The 18,396-nt window shown below is 38.2% G+C and overlaps 2 protein-coding genes across 4 annotated transcripts in view; both read left to right on the forward strand.

Annotated features, from left to right (window-relative positions):
- Positions 1 to 7,337, forward strand: part of ACYP1 (acylphosphatase 1) — a 12,998-nt gene extending 5,661 nt beyond the window's left edge. For 2 of the 3 annotated variants that reach the window (XM_019640370.1, XM_019640371.1), the window contains exon 3: positions 6,898 to 7,322. In XM_019640370.1, the coding sequence (XP_019495915.1) occupies positions 6,898 to 7,113 (216 nt within the window). In that variant the 3' untranslated portion in view covers positions 7,114 to 7,322. Of the gene's footprint in view, positions 1 to 6,897 lie in introns of all 3 variants that reach the window. The other variant, XM_019640369.1, reaches the window with a different exon arrangement.
- Positions 7,338 to 8,777: 1,440 nt separating this feature from the next.
- Positions 8,778 to 18,396, forward strand: part of MLH3 (mutL homolog 3) — a 37,956-nt gene continuing 28,337 nt past the window's right edge. Inside the window, exons 1-5 of the mRNA XM_019640441.1 lie at positions 8,778 to 8,840; positions 10,194 to 13,545; positions 16,460 to 16,558; positions 17,256 to 17,341; positions 18,088 to 18,192. Of these exons, the coding sequence (XP_019495986.1) occupies positions 10,257 to 13,545; positions 16,460 to 16,558; positions 17,256 to 17,341; positions 18,088 to 18,192 (3,579 nt within the window). The 5' untranslated portion in view covers positions 8,778 to 8,840; positions 10,194 to 10,256. The remainder of the gene's footprint in view (positions 8,841 to 10,193; positions 13,546 to 16,459; positions 16,559 to 17,255; positions 17,342 to 18,087; positions 18,193 to 18,396) is intronic.

The following is an 18,396-nucleotide window of genomic DNA, read 5'->3' on the forward strand; positions in this document are numbered from 1 at the left end:
GGCCCCTCTGGCGTCCCAAGCCAGTTCTTAACCATCACGCCACTCGGCCAGCCCCAAGTTACAATTCTTGCAGAAAAGCTAACAATGATCAAGAAGATGGCATTTAGATGAACTCATGACATTTACGTAATTTATGTAATTGCTTCCTCTGTAGCTGCTGCATTTTCTTCAGCCCTCTTTCAGTTCTTCAACCTCTCCCTCCTCCTTCCTCCCAATTAATTCATTTCTACTCATTTAGGCTTTGAAAGAAGAATTGCTTTTTCCAGCTGAAGCTTTTCTAATGAAAATACTTAATTCGTTCCAGGATAAGTAATGGTAACTCTGACAATGGAGTCTGGTATTTCTCCTGGAGGACTAGGGAGTGATTAAAGGGATGGACAAACTATTGACAGCCTCTATCTCAGCCATAATGTCTTTAATCTTCCTTCAACATGCACACACAAATGCAATCTCAATTTCCCTTCTACCTTCTGTAGGGGAGTATCGAGCTATTATCTGCCAAGCGGGTCTCCAACCTCAAAGATAATGAGTTAAGACTGCAGAACTTTCCAAGTGTCACATTTTCCGGGACTGTGGTACTGAAAATTCAACCTGAGTCTTTGAAATATGAATGTTACATGCCACTACCTCTTTTTTCCAATTAGTTGCAAATCATTTCCCTGTTTCACGCTCATATAAGAAGTGCCTGCTGAAAAAAAGAATTGATGAAAATCATAGCAAAAGAGCTATGTTGCAGTTAGTTTTGCTACAAATTATGCAGAGTAAGTTCATGTGATTTAGTAAATGGAGACGACAGCTTCAAAGATTGAAGTTGTGGAGGGAAAAGGACCAGATGGTAATGTGGCCCATCTTTCTCTACTGCTCTCCCCACCCCCCACCCCAATTTAGAGACAGTAAAAAATGTGGAAAAACAAATATTGATGTTGAAAACTCCAAGGAAAATGCTATTTTTCCCTCTTAATTAGACTTGTAGCTTATTCTTTACTACTTATAATCATTGAAGTATATATGTTCATTTTAACAATTGTTTTGTTTTGCTACAGTTTGTTTGCATGTTGGTATTACCTAGCCTCTTAATGAAATTACATTACTGCTAGAATGAGTGATGAGAATACTTGAAGGGACTTTTTTTTTTAAGTTGAAATATAATTCAACTCCATAAAATGAGTCCCAATTCATCCCATAAAATTCACCTTTTTAAAGTGTAAAATTCAGTGGGTTTTAGTGTATTCACAACGTTGTGCACTAATTCCAGAACTTTTCATCACCCCCATAAGAAACTGCATACCCATTAGCACTCACCCCTTATCCCTTCAGCCCCTGGCAATCACTAACCTCACTTCTGTTTCTGTCACGACCTGCGTGGCAAGGGCAAATGGGACACGAGAGGGGCGACGCAGATTGAATAAGAACAAGAGACAGAAGTCAGATTTGAGAGCAAGACCAAGGGACTCAGCCTAAGAAAGACTGAGCCCTGAATCAGGTCAATGCTGGGCTTTTATTGAGAATCTTCAAAGAAGCAAACTGCAGAACGGTGAATCATTAACGTGTATACGTGGGTGTCTTAAGGCTTGTTCCCATTACCTGACCCCATTGTACTCCAACAAATGCTATGCCTTCATACATCACTGCACAGCCCCAGGACACTCTGTTACATGTCCTCCCAGGGGAGACAACCGATATCATTCCATCAGGTCTCAGTTATCCGAGACGCCCCCCGAGAGAGCTTTACAGATATCATTCCATCCGGCCTCAGTTTTCCGAGACACTCTCTCGACTACAGGGTATGAGGCTAATGCAGAGGGGGTGGTCATGGGATTGGCTGTAAGGAAACATGTTTCTGTGGATTTGTCTATTCTGGACATTTAATGTAAATGGAATCATACATTATGTGGCCTTTTGTGTTTGGTTTCTTTCACTTAACATAATGTTTTCAAGGTTTATTCATATTGTAGCATATCAGTACTCCATTCTTTTTTATGGGTTAATAACATTCCATTGTATGGGTGTACCACATTTTATATATCCATTCATCAACTGATGGACATTTAAGTTGATTTCACTTTTTGGCTATTATGAATAATGATGCTGTGAACGTTGATGTACTTGTTTTTATGCAAACATTGTTTTCAGTTCCCTTGGGTATATATACCTAGGAGTAGGTTGCTGGGTCACATGGTAATTCAATGTATACTTTTTTGAGGAACTGCAAAACTAGTTTCCAAAGCAGCTGCACCATTTTACATTCCAAAATGACGTATGAGGATTCCAATTTCTCCAGATCTTTGTCAACAATTGTTATTGTCTGTCTTTTTTATTAGAGCCATCCTAGTGTGTGTGAAGTGGTATCATTGTGGGTTTTTGTTTTGTTTTGAGGTATCAATGAATTTAAAAGGATTAAAGTCATACAAAGCATGTTCTCTCACCACAATGGAGCTAAATTGTAAATCAATAACAGAAAGATAGCTGGAAAAGCCCCAAATATACAGAAACTATATAACACGCTTTAAGAAAAAAGTGGTAAAATATACATAATGCAGAATTTATCCTTTTAACCATTTTTAGTGTATAGTTTACTGACCTTAAGTATGTTCACATTGTTGTGCTACCATCGCCACCATTCATCCACAGAACTCTTTTCATCTTGCAAAACCTAAACTCTGTACCCATTAAATAACTCCTAATTCCCTTCGGCTCCAGCCAATTACAGTTCTACTTTCTGTCTCTGTAAATTTGACTACTCTAGGTATCTCATATAAGTGGAATAATACAGTGTTTGTCCTTTCGTGACTGCCTATTTCACTAGCATAATGTCCTCGACCGTCCATGTTGTAGCATGTGTCTGAATTTCCTTCCTTTTTTAGGGCTGAATAATATTCCAGTGTATGTATATACCCTCACTGTGGTTTTGTTTGCCTTCCCCTAATGACTAGTGATGTTGAATATTTTTTCATATGCTTATTGGCACATGAAAAATAAAGATATTGTGTACCTTCTATGGAGAAATTTTCTTAGAAAAAAACGCTGTTTACTTCTTTAGATAGATATTTAAAACTGAATGTGAGTCAGCAACATTATGCTATTATTTAAAAAATAAGAACAGAACCGAGTATACAAATAAAACCTATTCAAATCCTTTGCCCATTTTTTATTTTTTAAGAAATTTTATTGGGGAACAGTGTGTTTTTCCTGGACCCATCAGCTCCAAGTCAAGTAGTTGTCTTCAATCTAGTTGTGGAGGGCGCAGCTCCGTGGCCCCATGTGGGAATTGAACCGGCAACCTTGGTGTTATGAGCCTGTGCTCTAACCACCTGAGCTAACCGGCCATCACTTTGCCTGTTTTTTTTTAAAGATTTTATTGGGGAATTGGGGGAGGGGAACAGTGTTGGGGAATTGGGGAAGGGGACTGGCCAAATTGTTGTTGTTCTTCAGTCTTCGTTGTGGAGGGCATCAGTCGCCATCTGGCTTTCCCGTCGGCAGCTTGTGGCCTCTAAGCTCAAGGTGCTGTGTTCAATCTTAGTTGCAGGTGAGCATAGCCACCATCCCATATGGGAGTTGAGCCTGGCAGCCTTGTTGTTAAGAGCGTATGCTCTATCCACTGAGCCATCTGGACAGCAGCTCAGCTCAAGGTACTGAGTTCAGTTAGTTGCAGGTGGGCATAGCCCACCATCGAACAGGCAATCTTGTTGTTACACCAGCTGAACCATCCTGCCACCCGCTGGTAGCTCAGCGACAGCTCAGCTCAGGCACAGCGTCACTGGCCCATGTGGGAATCGAACCAGTGGCCCTGTTGCTCAGAGCTCACACTCTTAAGCCAACGGTTAACCAACTGAGCCACTCGGTCGGCCCCCCTTTGCCCATTTTTTAATTGAGTTATTTGTCTTATTGTTGAATTATAAGAAGTTTTATGTATCCTGGATACTAGTCCCTTATTACGTATATTATTTGCAAATATTTCTCATATTCTGAGGATTTTTTAACTTTTTTTTTTTAATGGGGGAGGGAACAGCGTTGAGGAATTGAGGAAGGGGAACAGACAAATTGCTGTCCTTTGGTTCTTCAGTCTAGTTGTGGAGGACATCGCTTCACTGGCCCATCCATGTTGGTATTGTGATCATTGCGCTCTTCCTGGCTGAGGCAGATTGGTTGCCGGCCATTGGACAGCTGCTAACTGCGGCTCACGCTGGCTCATGGCAGCTCACACCAGCTGCTGGCCACTCACATTGGCTGCCGGCCACTAACAGTAGCTCACAGCAGCCCACTGCAGCCTATGCTGTTGGTGCGACTCATGGCAGCCTAGCTCCAGGTCAAGCTGTTGTTAACTATCTTAGCTGTAGAGGGTGCAGCATCATTGGCCCATGTGGGATCCGAACCGGCGGCCCTGCTGCTCAGTTAAGAGTTGGCACTCTCAAGCCAAATCTTAACCAACGAGCTACTTGGCCAGCCTTATTTTTTACTTTCTTGATGAAAACTTTGAAGCCCCCAAATTTTTAATGTTGATGAAGTCTAATTTATCTATATTTTGTTGTTGTTGCTTGTGATTTTAGTGTTATACCTAAGAAACCTTGGCCTAATCCAAGGTCATGAAGGTTTATGCTTATATTTTCTTCTAAAAGTTTCTTTTAAGGGTTTTATAGTTTAAGCTCTTAGCTTTAGGTCTTTGATGCAGTTTCATTTTTTATGTGGTATGAGGTAAGGAGTCCAACTTTATGCTTTTACAGCATGTGGATATCCAGTTTTCCCACCACCATTTTTTAAAAGACTATTATTTTCCCCATTGAATTGTCATACCACCCTTGTCAAAAATCAGTTGACCATAAATGTAAGGGTTTATTTCTGGACTCCCAACTCTATTCCATTGGTCTATATGTCTATCCTTGTGGCAGTGCCACACTGTCTTGATTACTGTCACTTTGTAGTAAATTTTGAAATCAGGATGTGTGTGTGTGTGTTTGGGTTTGGTTTGCTCTTCTTTTTCTAGTTTCCTAAGGTAGAAGTCTAGGTTATTGATTTGGGGGCACTTTCTTTTTATTTATTTTTATTATTATTGGAAAGGAGGAAGCGTAACAGCTCCTCAGCTTGCTTGCTTTCTTTTTTTTTTTAATTTCAGGTGCACAAAGCAACGTAATAGACATTTACACCCTTCACAAAGTGATAACTGCTGCCCCCACCCCCAACCCCTGGGGACTTCTTTTTAGATTGAGACTAGAGTTGGTGATTATATTCCTTAAAATCTTGCCAGAATATGGTAATTAGGGAGAATTATCTTTTTGCAATTTTCTTAGGGAAAAACATTGTTTACTTAGATTTCAAAACTGAACATGAGTCAGCAGCATTATGCTATCATTTAAAAAATAAGAACAGATTAGAGTACACAAATAAAACGTGTAGGAAATTACTATTCTCAACACCAGTAAAAGTTGGAAGTGTTTTGTTGAAAAGACAAGCATTAGGTAAAGAAATTCAGATAAATCACATTGCAATTTAAAGATTTGAATATTACCTCACGTTCAAAGCTCAGTAAAATCATTCTTATAGTTAGATACCATATAAGGTAACTAAGAACTAGGGTTAGCCAACTATCCCAGGTTAATTTGAAACAAAAGAGCACAATTGTTATACCAAGTCAGTTGGATGTGGCGTCTTCCTAAAAATCCATTCTCTGCATTTTTGTATGCCATCTCCACATTTAATGCATGCTGTGGGTACTTCCTATTTTTCTTAATTACTTAATTTCTTCTGTGCCCCTTAAACTTATTTATTTGACTGCAGTCTCTTTTGTTCATTATGCATTATGCCTTTACTTTGAACATATGATTTGATGGATACTTCATTTCCTCATCAAACATGGTTTTGCTATGCATAACATTTTCTTTGGCTAACTCCTGCAATTTCCCACATTTACTACATCACTACTTTGGCATTTGAACAGTCAATCATGTTCGCTCCATTTTCTTTTGTAATCCAACCCCTTCTATTTAGATAGATTACTTTAACAATAACTTTTATAATACCCTTACTTGGACATTTTACAAAAATAAAATTACCTCCAAAACATTGGTACCTTTCCAATTTTTCAGTGATTCCACTGTTTAATGACTTAAAGGAAAGAACACTGGAAAGGCTAAGAAAGCAACTATAACAATTAGATGGTCTTCATTAGCTTATTCAACTTTAAAGGTGTGATTAGTTAGAAGAAATGAAAGTCAAGTGAAAACCTAATAGTTATGTAGCCTCATGAAGCTTTGGTGTTCAGAGGCTGACCACCAGCTGCTTTGTCCTTCTCTAGGAGGATGACAGAAAGTGGGCTTTAGATGCAACATAAAGACCATGGGTTAGAGACAAGTCTCTACAGTGAGAACAATGGAGTGAGTTGCCCAGGAAATTGTGAAACACTCTCTAATGATCTTTAAAGATAAAATCCACACGTATTCATCTGGATTTGTTTAAGTGTGGTCCTGGTTAAAGAAAGAGAGAAGGATCAGATAACTGCATGCTTTTTCTATTTAACATACCAAATAGATTCTTGAGTAGGAAAAGGGAAAATAAGCAAGATACAGCCCAGTGTCCTAACAACAGTTAGCCTTAGGGAATCATTTTGAAAGCATCTGATTTGGTCTGAAGTCTTGAGTACTTAACCAAATTGACAACATAGTGAAACATTCTAGTGCTTGGGTTTTATAGGGTAGAAAAAGGAAATGGACTCAAGTAGCCAACACTTCATATTAAGATCAGCAGTGAGATTCTTCTTGATGTTCTGTTTTGACTGTTCTGGACAATATCAAATTAGTTTCAGTGGCTTGATTCTAGGCCAAGGTTCTGGCAACAGATTGTTGTCTCACTTTGTTTTGTTCAGTCTCACTGGATTTCTCTCTCTTGATTATGTCTTTCCCTTAGGCTGAGGGTAAAAAGCTGGGATTGGTAGGCTGGGTCAAGAACACTGACCAGGGCACCGTGCAAGGACAACTGCAAGGTCCCATCTCCAAAGTACGTCATATGCAGGAATGGCTGGAGACAAAAGGAAGTCCCAAATCACACATCGAGAGAGCAAACTTCAACAGTGAGAAAGCCATCTTAAAGTTGGATTACTCAGATTTCCAAATTGTGAAATAATGACCTGAATTTAAATTTTCCAAGATAAACTCAGTGGTTTTGTTTTTATTGTTAATAGAGATAGACTTATTCTATAATATGTGTTCAATATTAGAATTTGTCAGTGTTATTTTATTATCATATACTTGAATATTACTGTGTATTATATGTATGATAGAAGGATTACAACTGTACACAATTCTAATTAATAAAAACACATTAGAACCTTCTGTGTAGAGTACTTTATTTTTGGTGAATTAAATTTTTTGGCAAAATAAGAGGTATTTACTCAGTAAACATCTGTGGGAAGATAATTTTGAGGTAATTTAAAGAGGTCTGAAAGAAAAAGTTAGCAGTTACTTTGAGTCATTTTTTTAAATGGTTTCCATGACGTTTTCTTCAGGAAATTGCACACCTAATAAGAACAAATACCACGAGGTCAATTTGTTAGCTGTTCAAATGATGTTTTAGACTCATTACTTTTAGTTTTCTGGAGTTTCTGCTGTCATTCCTTTTCTCTGGGTAGGGAATTCACAAAAAGCAATGTTATGGGCTAAATTATGTCACCCCGCAAATTCATATGCTGATGTCCTTACCCCCAGTACCTCAGAATGTGACTGTATTTGGAGGTGGGGCCTTTAAAGAGGTGATTAAGGTTAAATGAGGTCATTAGGGTGGATCCTAAAACCAATATTCCTCAGTATCCTTATAAGAGAAATTTGGATACAGACATGTACATGCACAAAGGAAAGAACATGTGAAGACAGAGGGAGAAGACAGCCATCTACAAGCCAAGGAGGGAGTCCTCAGAAGGAATCAACCACTTCGGCACCTTGATATCAGACTTCTAGGCTCCAGAACTGTGACAAAATAAATTTCTGTTGTTTAAGCCACCCAGTCTGTGGTGTTTTGTTGTGGCAGCGCTAGTAAACTAATACAAGCAATAATCAGGATTTGGCGTCATCAGCCCTCCTGACTGAAATCTCCTGATTGGTTTGGTCATCCATTAATTTGTCACAAATTCCAATTTTTAAAAATATGAGGTTTCAGTGAAAATGAGAGAAAGCAAAAAGTGGTTAATGATTCCCAAAACATCTATTGTCACAGTGTTCTTAGAATTTCACTCTCATTCTGTTAAAAAAAAAACAAAAACAAGAAGCTGTAGTGGTATTGGAAAGATACAAAAAGACAATGGAAGAAGTCTTGGCGTCCTCATCTGTAAATTAAGAGTTGAGCTAGATAGTTTCTGTCTTTCCAGCCCTTAAACGTTATAATTCGATAAAATGGAAGGCTCTGGATTTATTCATTCATTGAGTGCCTAACATAAGCCAGGCACTGTTCTTGGCCATAGGGATACAGCAGTAAACAAAACAGACAAAATCCCTACCTTCCTATAGCTTACATTCTAAGAGAAGTCAGACAATAAACAAATATATATTGAATTAAATGGTAGTACATGCAAAGGAGAAACGAGAAAGAGGGAAAGAGGAAACAAAATAAGTAAAAATTGCTAGAAACAGTTTTTAACATCATGCTAAAAGGGGATAAGGATCGGGAATCCGGGGTACCGGTGCGAAAAGACCTTGGGCTGCAATGAATGCGCATGCGCACGGAGGTGTCACAGCCGAAAGGGACTTCTCGGCGAATCTCGAGCGCATGCTCGTGGGCTCGCGCGTGCACGAGTCAAAGAGCGCGCGGCCGGCGTCCGAGGCGGTTGGTATTGGGAAGCTGGTGAAGCGCGATTTAAGGTGACTTGGGGGAAAGCACGCGAAGAAAGGATGATTCCGGGAGATCTAACACCAGATGGGTCGTGGTGACCACTACGGGCCAGCTTTCCGGACCCAGCTGCGCAGAGGCTCGGGGAGGCCTCGCGGCCTTCCTTACGCGCTGGCGCCCACGACAGGGCGGGCGAGTCGGGGAAGGGGGCGGGGTGGAGCCAGAGCCTGGAGGGGCCCTCAAAGCTTTCTTAGTTCAGGACCCCCGCATAACTATCCAATTTGTCTCAGGAGCTGCGGTCCTGAAGTACGGGGACGTAATCAGGAAATCGTTGAGTTGGGTAACAAGCAAAATACCTACTAAACGTTTACGTTTCATTTACTGCTGACTGCATTGTCTAGAAATCGACAGATCTGCAATTATAGCTCTGATTTTCCCGCGTCTGAAAAACTAGCCCTACTACCTGCGAGAGGTCTAGCCCACACTGCTCTTTCACCAATAAAGAAGGGAGGGGACCTTTAATTGCACTACCTTAATTTTTTTTTTTTTTTTTACCTGCAAGAAAACTTAAACATCAAGTTCCGTCAGCCCCTTGCCATCATTATTGCCAAGGTAGTGTGTAGCCATTGTAAACAGTATTAACACAAAAAAATAATAATAACCTTCTGAAAACATTATATCAAAGTAAATATTCAATAGATGAACAAGATTTAAAAATCAAATGACACAGAAAGGCTTATAATGAAAAGAAATTTTCCTGCCTTATCCTTTCCCTTTCCCAGTCTCTTTGCCCTGAGGTAACTACATTTAATCATCATAATAATAATAGTTAATTATAATCTCTTAATGCCCATCTCCTCTTGATACAACAATTTGGTTTTATTTTCTCCTGTTCCTTCACCTTCTTACAGTGTCTTCATACTTCATTATCAGGTTTTTTTTTCTGAAAGACATGGTTATTGTGTAATATATAAATGTTGTGAAACTACCTTGGACATTTTTTGTGTGAATAATTTCTAGCTAATGTTTCTTAGCAGAATTTAGGCATCTGTTTTTGGTGAAGTGATTAGAATTTCGAACACTGTCTTTATGGGTCAACTTCAAGTGTAATTATGATTTCACTTGAGGGCATGTGGGATTTAGAAAGGATCAGTGAAAATTATGAAATTATGAATGCTGCTTTGGATGTTAAATCCATTGCATCACACATGAGCTGTGTGATCTGCCCAAAGATCAGAGCTATAATTTGTTTTGTTTAACCATGTGGTTTAATAACAGACTTCATTTACCTCAAATGATGTTTCTTCATAATATTTGAGAGAAATGGGTAATGCTATGTAATGCTGAAGCTTTGATAGCATGTGTGGTTTTTTCCCCTCCTGTAGGCAATTATTTCCAGCCAGAGAAGGAAACCAGTGCTTGGCATTCTCATCAGCTTTCTACCTGCCATGATCAAGTGCTTGTCAGTTGAAGTCCAAGCCAAATTGCGTTCTGGTTTGGCTATATGCTCCTTAGGCCAATGTGTGGAGGAGCTTGCCCTCAACAGTATTGATGCTGAAGCAAAATGTGTGGCTGTCAGGGTGAACATGGAAACCTTTCAAGTTCAAGTGATAGACAATGGATTTGGGATGGGGAGTGATGATGTAGACAAGGTAGGAAATCGTTATTTCTCTAGTAAATGCAACTCCATACAGGACTTGGAGAACCCCAGGTTTTATGGTTTCCGAGGGGAGGCCTTGGCCAGTATAGCTGACGTGGCCAATGCTGTGGAAATTTCATCCAAGACAAACAGGACAATGAAAACTTTTGTGAAACTGTTTCAGAATGGAAAAGCCCTGAAAGCTTGTGAAGCTGACTTGACTAGACCAAGTGCTGGGACAACAGTAACAGTGTATAACCTATTTTATCAGTTACCTGTAAGGAGGAAATGCATGGATCCCAGACTGGAGTTTGAGAAGGTTAGGCAGAGGATAGAAGCTCTCTCACTCATGCACCCTTCCATTTCTTTCTCTTTGAGAAATGATGTTTTTGGTTCCATGGTTCTTCAGCTCCCTAAAACCAAAGACATATGCTCCCGATTTTGCCAAATTTATGGACTAGGTAAGTCCCAAAAGTTAAGAGAAATAAATTTTAAATATAAGGAGTTTGAGCTTAGTGGCTATATTAGCTCTGAAGCACATTACAATAAGAATATGCAGTATTTGTTTGTGAACAGAAGGCTAGTTCTAAAGACAAAGTTGCATAAACTCATTGACTTTTTATTAAGGAAAGAAAGTATTATATGCAAGCCAAAAAACGGCTCTGCCAGTAGGCAGATGAATTCAAGTCCTCGGCTTCGGTCTCACCCAGAACTCCATGGGGTGTATGTAATCAATATGCAGTGCCAATTTGGTGAATATGATGTGTGCATGGAGCCAGCAAAAACCCTGATTGAGTTTCAGAACTGGGATACTGCTTTGGTTTGCGTTCAGGAAGGAATAAAAATGTTTTTAAAGAAAGAAAAATTATTTGTGGAATTATCAGGTGAGGACATTAAGGAATTTAGTGAAGATAATGATTTTAGTTTATTTAGTGCTACTCTTCAGAAGCATGTGTTCTCTGATGAAAAGTGTGACCAGGTCAGTTTCCAAGAAGCATGTAATAATATTTCGGATTCCTATGAAATGTTTAGTTTGCAATCAAAAGCTGTGAAAAGAAAAGCTGTAGAAAACATAAGCACACAGAATTCTAGGGATTCGGAAGCTAACAGAAAAAAGACAAATGATTCATTTTTGTACACTTGTGAATCAGATGACACAGGCCATGGTAAAATGACAGTATTATCTTTACAAAACAAAGCTAGCTCTTGCTCAGAATCAAGGATCTTAGAACAAGAGAGAGCTGAAGCATCAGAATCAGGAGAAAAGGAGAAACATAAAAAATCTTGTTTGGAGCTTAACTCTTCAGAAAATCCATGTGGAAGCAGTTCAGAAATGTTTGCAAGCCCTTTTCAGACATTAGATCACTTTGAGGAGAGTGGAGAAGATCATGAAATACAGAAAGTAAGTACCACTGTTAACAGCCTGGCTGCCACCGACATCCTCAAAAATAACAGAATTCAGAATCAACTAGAGACATTGAAAGAGGCTACTGAAAGGGCATGCCAACCTCTGCCTTTTGAGACAACATTACTGAGAGTATGTGGTGCTGAGGGAGAAGAAGAGGAAAGAAGAAAAGAACCTAGTAACTGTGGAAGAATAAACGTTTTTAGTTATGGACAAGTTAAATTATGTTCCACTGGCTTTATAACTCATGTGGTACAAAATGAGCAAACTGAATCAACTGAAGCAGAACATTTATTAAAAAATTGCATTCAGCCTGGTCCTGTGAGTGCCAAAGAAACATTTGGAAATAGAACTCGCCATTCACTTGAGACCCCAAGCATCAAAGATTTAACCAGCACTTTAAGTAAAGAATTTGCTCAATTGCCCAACGAAAAATTGTGCAGAACAAATATAAGTTATGGGCTAGGGAACAAACCTATAGCAACTTACAAAAATTTTGCTATTCTTCAGGAAAGCAGTAAAAAATCACACACAGGTTGCCTATTACCTGACACGTCCACTTTCTTGTGGTATACGCATGTTTCAAATGGTAGTAAGAGAGCAGATAAGTTGATAGGTTCCTCCAGACCCACAGTCCACAAGAAGCTAAGCTTAAATTCACAACTAGGATCTTTAGAGAAGTTTAAGAGGCAATATGGGAAAGTTAAAAATCCCCTGAATACGGAAGTGGAGGAAAATAATAATTTTGAAATCACTACCAATCTCAGTCCTCAAGTTGAACCTGACATGCCACAGAGAGACAAAAACCACTTAGACAATTCTGATATTTGTGAAATCACTACTATGAAACATAATGATTCAAATAGTCATTGTCAACCAGTAAGTCACACCCTTTATTCAGAAAAGTTTCCATTTTCCGAGGAAGAAGACTGTTTGGAACCACAGATGCCTTGCTTAAGAGAAAGTCCTATAACTCTAAATGAGTTATCACATTTTAACAGAAAATCATTGGATGTTGAGAAGTCACCCGAATCACTAGCCTCTAAATTATCCAGAATGAAAGGTTCTGAAAGAGAGACTCAAACAGTGGAGAGGATGAGTCATCTTGAACTTCCACAGTCAGATTCCAGTAGGAAAGGCAGTGACTTGTGCAGTGGGTTATCCCTAGATTCTTGTAAGTTACTTAAAAACGAGCATAAAAAAACAGAGAGTGTTATCATCCCAATGTCAGACACTGTCACGCAGGATAATTCTTTCAATAAAGATAGTGAAACATATTCTAAGAACAATACAACAGAGAACTCTGTGATATCAGAAACTCCTTTGGTATTACCCTATAATAATCCTGCAGTTATCAGTGAAGACTCTGATGTACTTATAGCTTCAGAACAATGGATAGGAAGTCCTAACTCTCCCAGTAGAATGTTAATGAGTCTCATGGACGATTCCACAGCCAACCCCAGTGGAACTTGTTTTCAGAATGAGGAATCTATAGCAAGAACTTGTTCTGCAAATGAAGAGTCAAGCACATGTTCTTTGGATTGGCAGCAGCACTTTGATGTTGCCTTGGGAAGAATGGTTTACATCAACAAAATAACTGGACTTAGCACATTCACTGCTCCTACTGAGGACACTCGAGCTGCTTGTACTAAGGACCTGACAACTGTGGCTGTGGATGTCCTACTTGAGAATGGTAAGTAGATAGTGTTCAATGGCATGAAATGCTTTTGAAGGTGGGAATAATGTCCAACGAGTAAGATAATCATTGTTCAAAGAGATGATCTCAGCAGATAGAACATTTCGAAGTTTAATTATAAAACGTGTTTTATGGTATATGAAGGTTCTCCAGGTCTAATACTATTTAAATCTAGAAATACAATGAAAGACTTACAGAATGGAGGTGTATGTACATATATGTATCTATGGAGGGGGGGAGTGTGTGAGAGAGGGGGTAAGGCAGCTTTTTTTTTTTTTTAAGGTTTTATTGGGGAATCGGGGAAGGGGAACAGACAAGTTGCTGTCCTTTTGTTCTTCAATCTAGTTGTGGAGGATGTCGCTTCGTCACTGGCCCTCATGTGGGATCTGAACCGGGGCCCTGCTGCTCAGAGCTGGTGTCCCAAGCCAACTCCTAACCAATGCTCCACTCAGCCGGCCCCAGTGAGGCAGCTTTTAATGAAATGGTACTATTAATAGTTGAGAAGATCCACAGTGCTTCCCTACCCTGCTTTCCCCTCTCGTTCAAACACATACCTCTCCTAGTAAGTTGTCTTTAAAACGAACCTGTAATGCCAGTGTAGTATTTTTCTGGAAGTTGCTCTCTGCGGCTCCCACGTAAAGGGCAGAATGACCCTGTAATCATACAAGGTTTCCCAATAAACTCTATGGCTCAGTACAGTACTATGTATGTATGTTTTTGTTGTTTGTTTTTTTAAGAAATAGCACTTGACCATAATTTTTTTGGCATATGGGTTAAATATGTACTTTCATAACTATACTTTTAAAATATACATTATTATAATATACATGCTAATCCACTTGGTCTGTTTATTGTATAAGTAGCTGTTATTCAGGAAGACAATAAGGTGGCTTTTTGATCATACTACAAGGCCAATCAGAGCCTAGACTGGGACTCTGAGTTCTCAGTGCTCAGTCAACACTAAAAAAGTGACATTGTTTTGGCAGTGTGTATAGAGCCAGATGTTGGGACATGGTAAAGCTGATTTCCATCTGGCTATAATCATGGTTTTGCATCAGGAGGATAAACATTAAGTGTGCATCCAGATTGAAAGTCTTGAATGTTGCAAAAGAATGTAAATTATATGAATGTAATTGACAATTAACTTATAATTTCTCTTTCGGATTAATAACTATAACAGGAGGCTCTGATTTATTTAAGATTAAATAAGTCCTTGTTTTCCAATGGTTTTCAGGTTTTTTTTTCTTGTGAAAAAACAATCACTATAGTAACTTTTAAAGTATTAAATAGGAGAAAACCCTTTTCTTTCAATATGCTCCTGAGACTATCAGGTTGCTCCTAAAGACACATGTGTTTTTCAGTCTATGTGGTTTTATGTCCTGATTTATCCTAAATGCTTATCAGAGGTAAATCTAAGGAACTGGCACCTCATCTTCCTGAAATGCAACTGCTTCTGATATGGTGATAAAAAATAACTGGGATACATTAAACTGAGATGGCTGTTGCTAAACAAAGGGGGAAATCTTGGCCACCATACTCAGCATAAACATCTGCTCCTGTTAAATAATCTAGATGTTTAAAAAACACTTCAACCTACTTAACTTTCTGGATTAGCAAGTCTTGTAATTAACTTTTGGGGGTCATGTTTACTCAGAGTTTCATAATGAAAAATAAAGTATTTTGGATATAGAGACAAGTTCCATGAAAAGATGGCTTCTAAGCACACTCCAATCACATGGACTGTTGTTACCTTTCTGGAAATGACTGATGTATAGCAGAACAGTAGGACATTATTCAACCATATAAAAACATTACATAAGATGAATTGTTAAGAGGCAAATTTAATTGTGTAGAAGAGAGGATCTATAAAGGTAATTTTAAGGAGTCTTGTCAAGTCTCCAAGCCCTGGCAGATTTTTTCTTTAAAATGTTTTTAACTCTGTCCTTTCTATTACCAATGATGCAACCTTATTTCACCTCCTATTTTAATTTTATCATTCTGCATTAATCTCTCTACGATTTTTGTCTGACAGATTTATCTTTTTGAAATAATTGTTTCATCCTGTTTTTCCCCTGTTCAAAAACTTTCAAATTCAGCATTGTTTCTGAAACTCAAATCTAATAATGATCCTTCAGAGAGGAGGGTAGACTTTGGGCCAGCTCTTACTGGACTTTGGAGTTTTAAATTGAGAACTTTTTATTAATTCACCTATTCATTTATTCATTAATTTATTGATTGTTCATGCTGTGCTAGGTGCTGCCACATTGCAGATTAACTGACTTTCAGGAGTTCACAGTCTATCTAAATGTAATTATAAGACAGCTATCTAAATATAATTATAATATGATAAGATAAATGTTATAATAGACACATATATTGGTTATAAGAGACATATAAATTGGGGACTTGTGAAAGTTGCATCCAGTAGTGAAGGATGATAATTAAATACCACTGTAAGTCTAATACAGGGTTTCTCAACCATGGCACTATTGACATTTTTTACTAAATTCTTTGTTGTAGGGTTTGTCCTATACATTGTAGGATATTAGTAGCATCCCTAGATTCTATCTGATAGATGCCAGTAGTACCCTTCACACAAGTTGTGACAACCAAAAATGTCTCAAGATATTGCCAGTTGTCCCCCATGCAATGCCCGCATTGAGAATCAGTGGTCTATTTTAGGTCCTCTTTCTGCCTGGAATAAATGAATAATGAAACTAAACATTAATGTAGATTCCTAAATTTAGCAGAATAATTTCATTAAAGAGTTTTTGACTCTCAATCTAGTGTTTAGTAGTTTGCCTTATGTCTTGATTCAGTTTGTGTGGAAATGGATTTTATGTAACTTAATTTTTAATAGTTTATTTATATTTTGAGTTCAAATGGTTAGGTTTTTCTTTTTTATATTTAGGATCTCAATACAGGTGTCATCCTTTTAGAAGCGACCTTGTTCTTCCTTTCCTCCCTAGAGCTCGGGAAGAGAGGACTGGGATGAGACAGAATAACAGAGGTAGGGGCAATAACAGATTGCTGGAACACCTCATACACATTGTACCACCTACCTCAAAAAAAAAAAAAAGGCAGCGTTGTTATTAAGCTTGATCAGTGCCAGCTGTGCCTTACTGGAACCAGGAATTCCCCACGGTCCTATTTAACAGCACAGCTAAGTAATTGAGTGCATGCATTTAGATCAGAAATTACTTTTCCAGACTTGCGGTCAATACTGAGTGATTATGCACGGTCTGTGGTGCCTTGTGATTGAGAAAAGGTTTCTTATTTTTAAAGATTGGAGTTGTACTCCATATTACAGTAGTTTCATGTGAGTAAAACTCTTAAACAAAAGCTACAGACATTATTTTTCTTTTCTTTGTTTCTAAAAATAGATAAGGTAGTATATTTTTTACTAAAGGAAGTGAGGCTACTAATTTGAACCAGTTTCTTCTGGACTTGCATCCTGAAATTTCTCTTGACAATATTAATAGTTTGGAGAAAAAGCTATAATACCAAAAGATACAGTCATCAGCTCTACTTTAAAAATTAACAGATCAAAACACTTTAGAGATACTGCAAACACTGAACATTTGTAGAATATTGAAACACTGTGTCTGTCCTTTGGTCTTGAGGCTGCATCACACTGCGTATGAGATGCCATTCACCTTTTTCCCTGAGGCCACCCATGCCACTTTCCCTCTCCCCTTTTGCACTAGATACTGCGGATGATGCTGTTGGTAGTGAATCACTTCAGTCTTTGTTCTCAGAATGGGACAATCCAGTATTTGCCCGTTATCCAGAGGTGGGTCTGCAGCAATTTTTCTTTGCTTGTTATTTTAAAATTTGAAATTTCATTTAAGTTGGGTATGGGCATGATTGACTATACTAATTTGTAATTATGAATGGAAAGTGGGAATGTGTCCAAATAATTTATTTGGAAATTAATGTTTAATAGAGAGAGGAGGAATCAGAATTCATAGCATTTTGGGAGCTCAGCTTTAATTTTGGACTGAATATATGTGATCAGTGTGTGACCATTGAATGTGTTTTCCACTCTTAAAAACTCTGACTTGGAGCTTTGGCAAAGTACTTAGGGTGGTGATAATAAAAACTGTTATCGTTAGAAAAAGTAGAGACTCTTCTGTTGGAGGAACAGTTCATCATTGGACCTGAGTGTATGTTCTTTCCTCAGTGGGTTATCACAGACTGTACTTTGTGTGTTGTAATAAGGGTGTAGAATAATAGATGAGCAATTAGTTATTGCTTCTTCAGCTAAGATGTCATTAAGGACTTGATTGTGGAGCCTAGACAAATTGTTCTGAAACAATATTGGTTTTTGTCAGTAGTTTTGTTCATAAGCAAAAATTATTATTGAAGAATAATAATTCATAGAGCCTTTTGAATTTCTGTAAGTTCTCTGAATTCAACCCACCTCTAGTAGGTTCTGTGAAAATTAATGTTTTCAAAGCACTTTGAGATCTTTGGTAAAACAGTTCCACAGGCATAAAAAATTTGAATTTAAGTGATGTTTGTGCCTGGTCTTTCTAGGTTGCCGTTGATGTAAGCAGTGGTCAGGCAGAGAGCCTAGCAGTTAAAATTCACAACATCTTGTATCCTTATCGTTTCACCAAAGAAATGATTCATTCGATGCAGGTAAAATACTAACTTTGAAATCTCATAAAAATATATATAAGATCTAAGCTAGACTAACTCTTGTGAATTTATTTAATGATACAGACCACCCTGGTCAGGCACATGTGTTTTTAAAATCTTACTAGAACTTTATCATCAGAAAAAAAATCAATGGACTAATTATAATTACAATTTCAAAGAAAAAAATGTCCTTAGTGTGAACAG

Source organism: Hipposideros armiger, unplaced genomic scaffold, assembly GCF_001890085.2.
Source record: "Hipposideros armiger isolate ML-2016 unplaced genomic scaffold, ASM189008v1 scaffold_49, whole genome shotgun sequence".
Taxonomy (NCBI): Eukaryota; Metazoa; Chordata; class Mammalia; order Chiroptera; family Hipposideridae; genus Hipposideros; species Hipposideros armiger.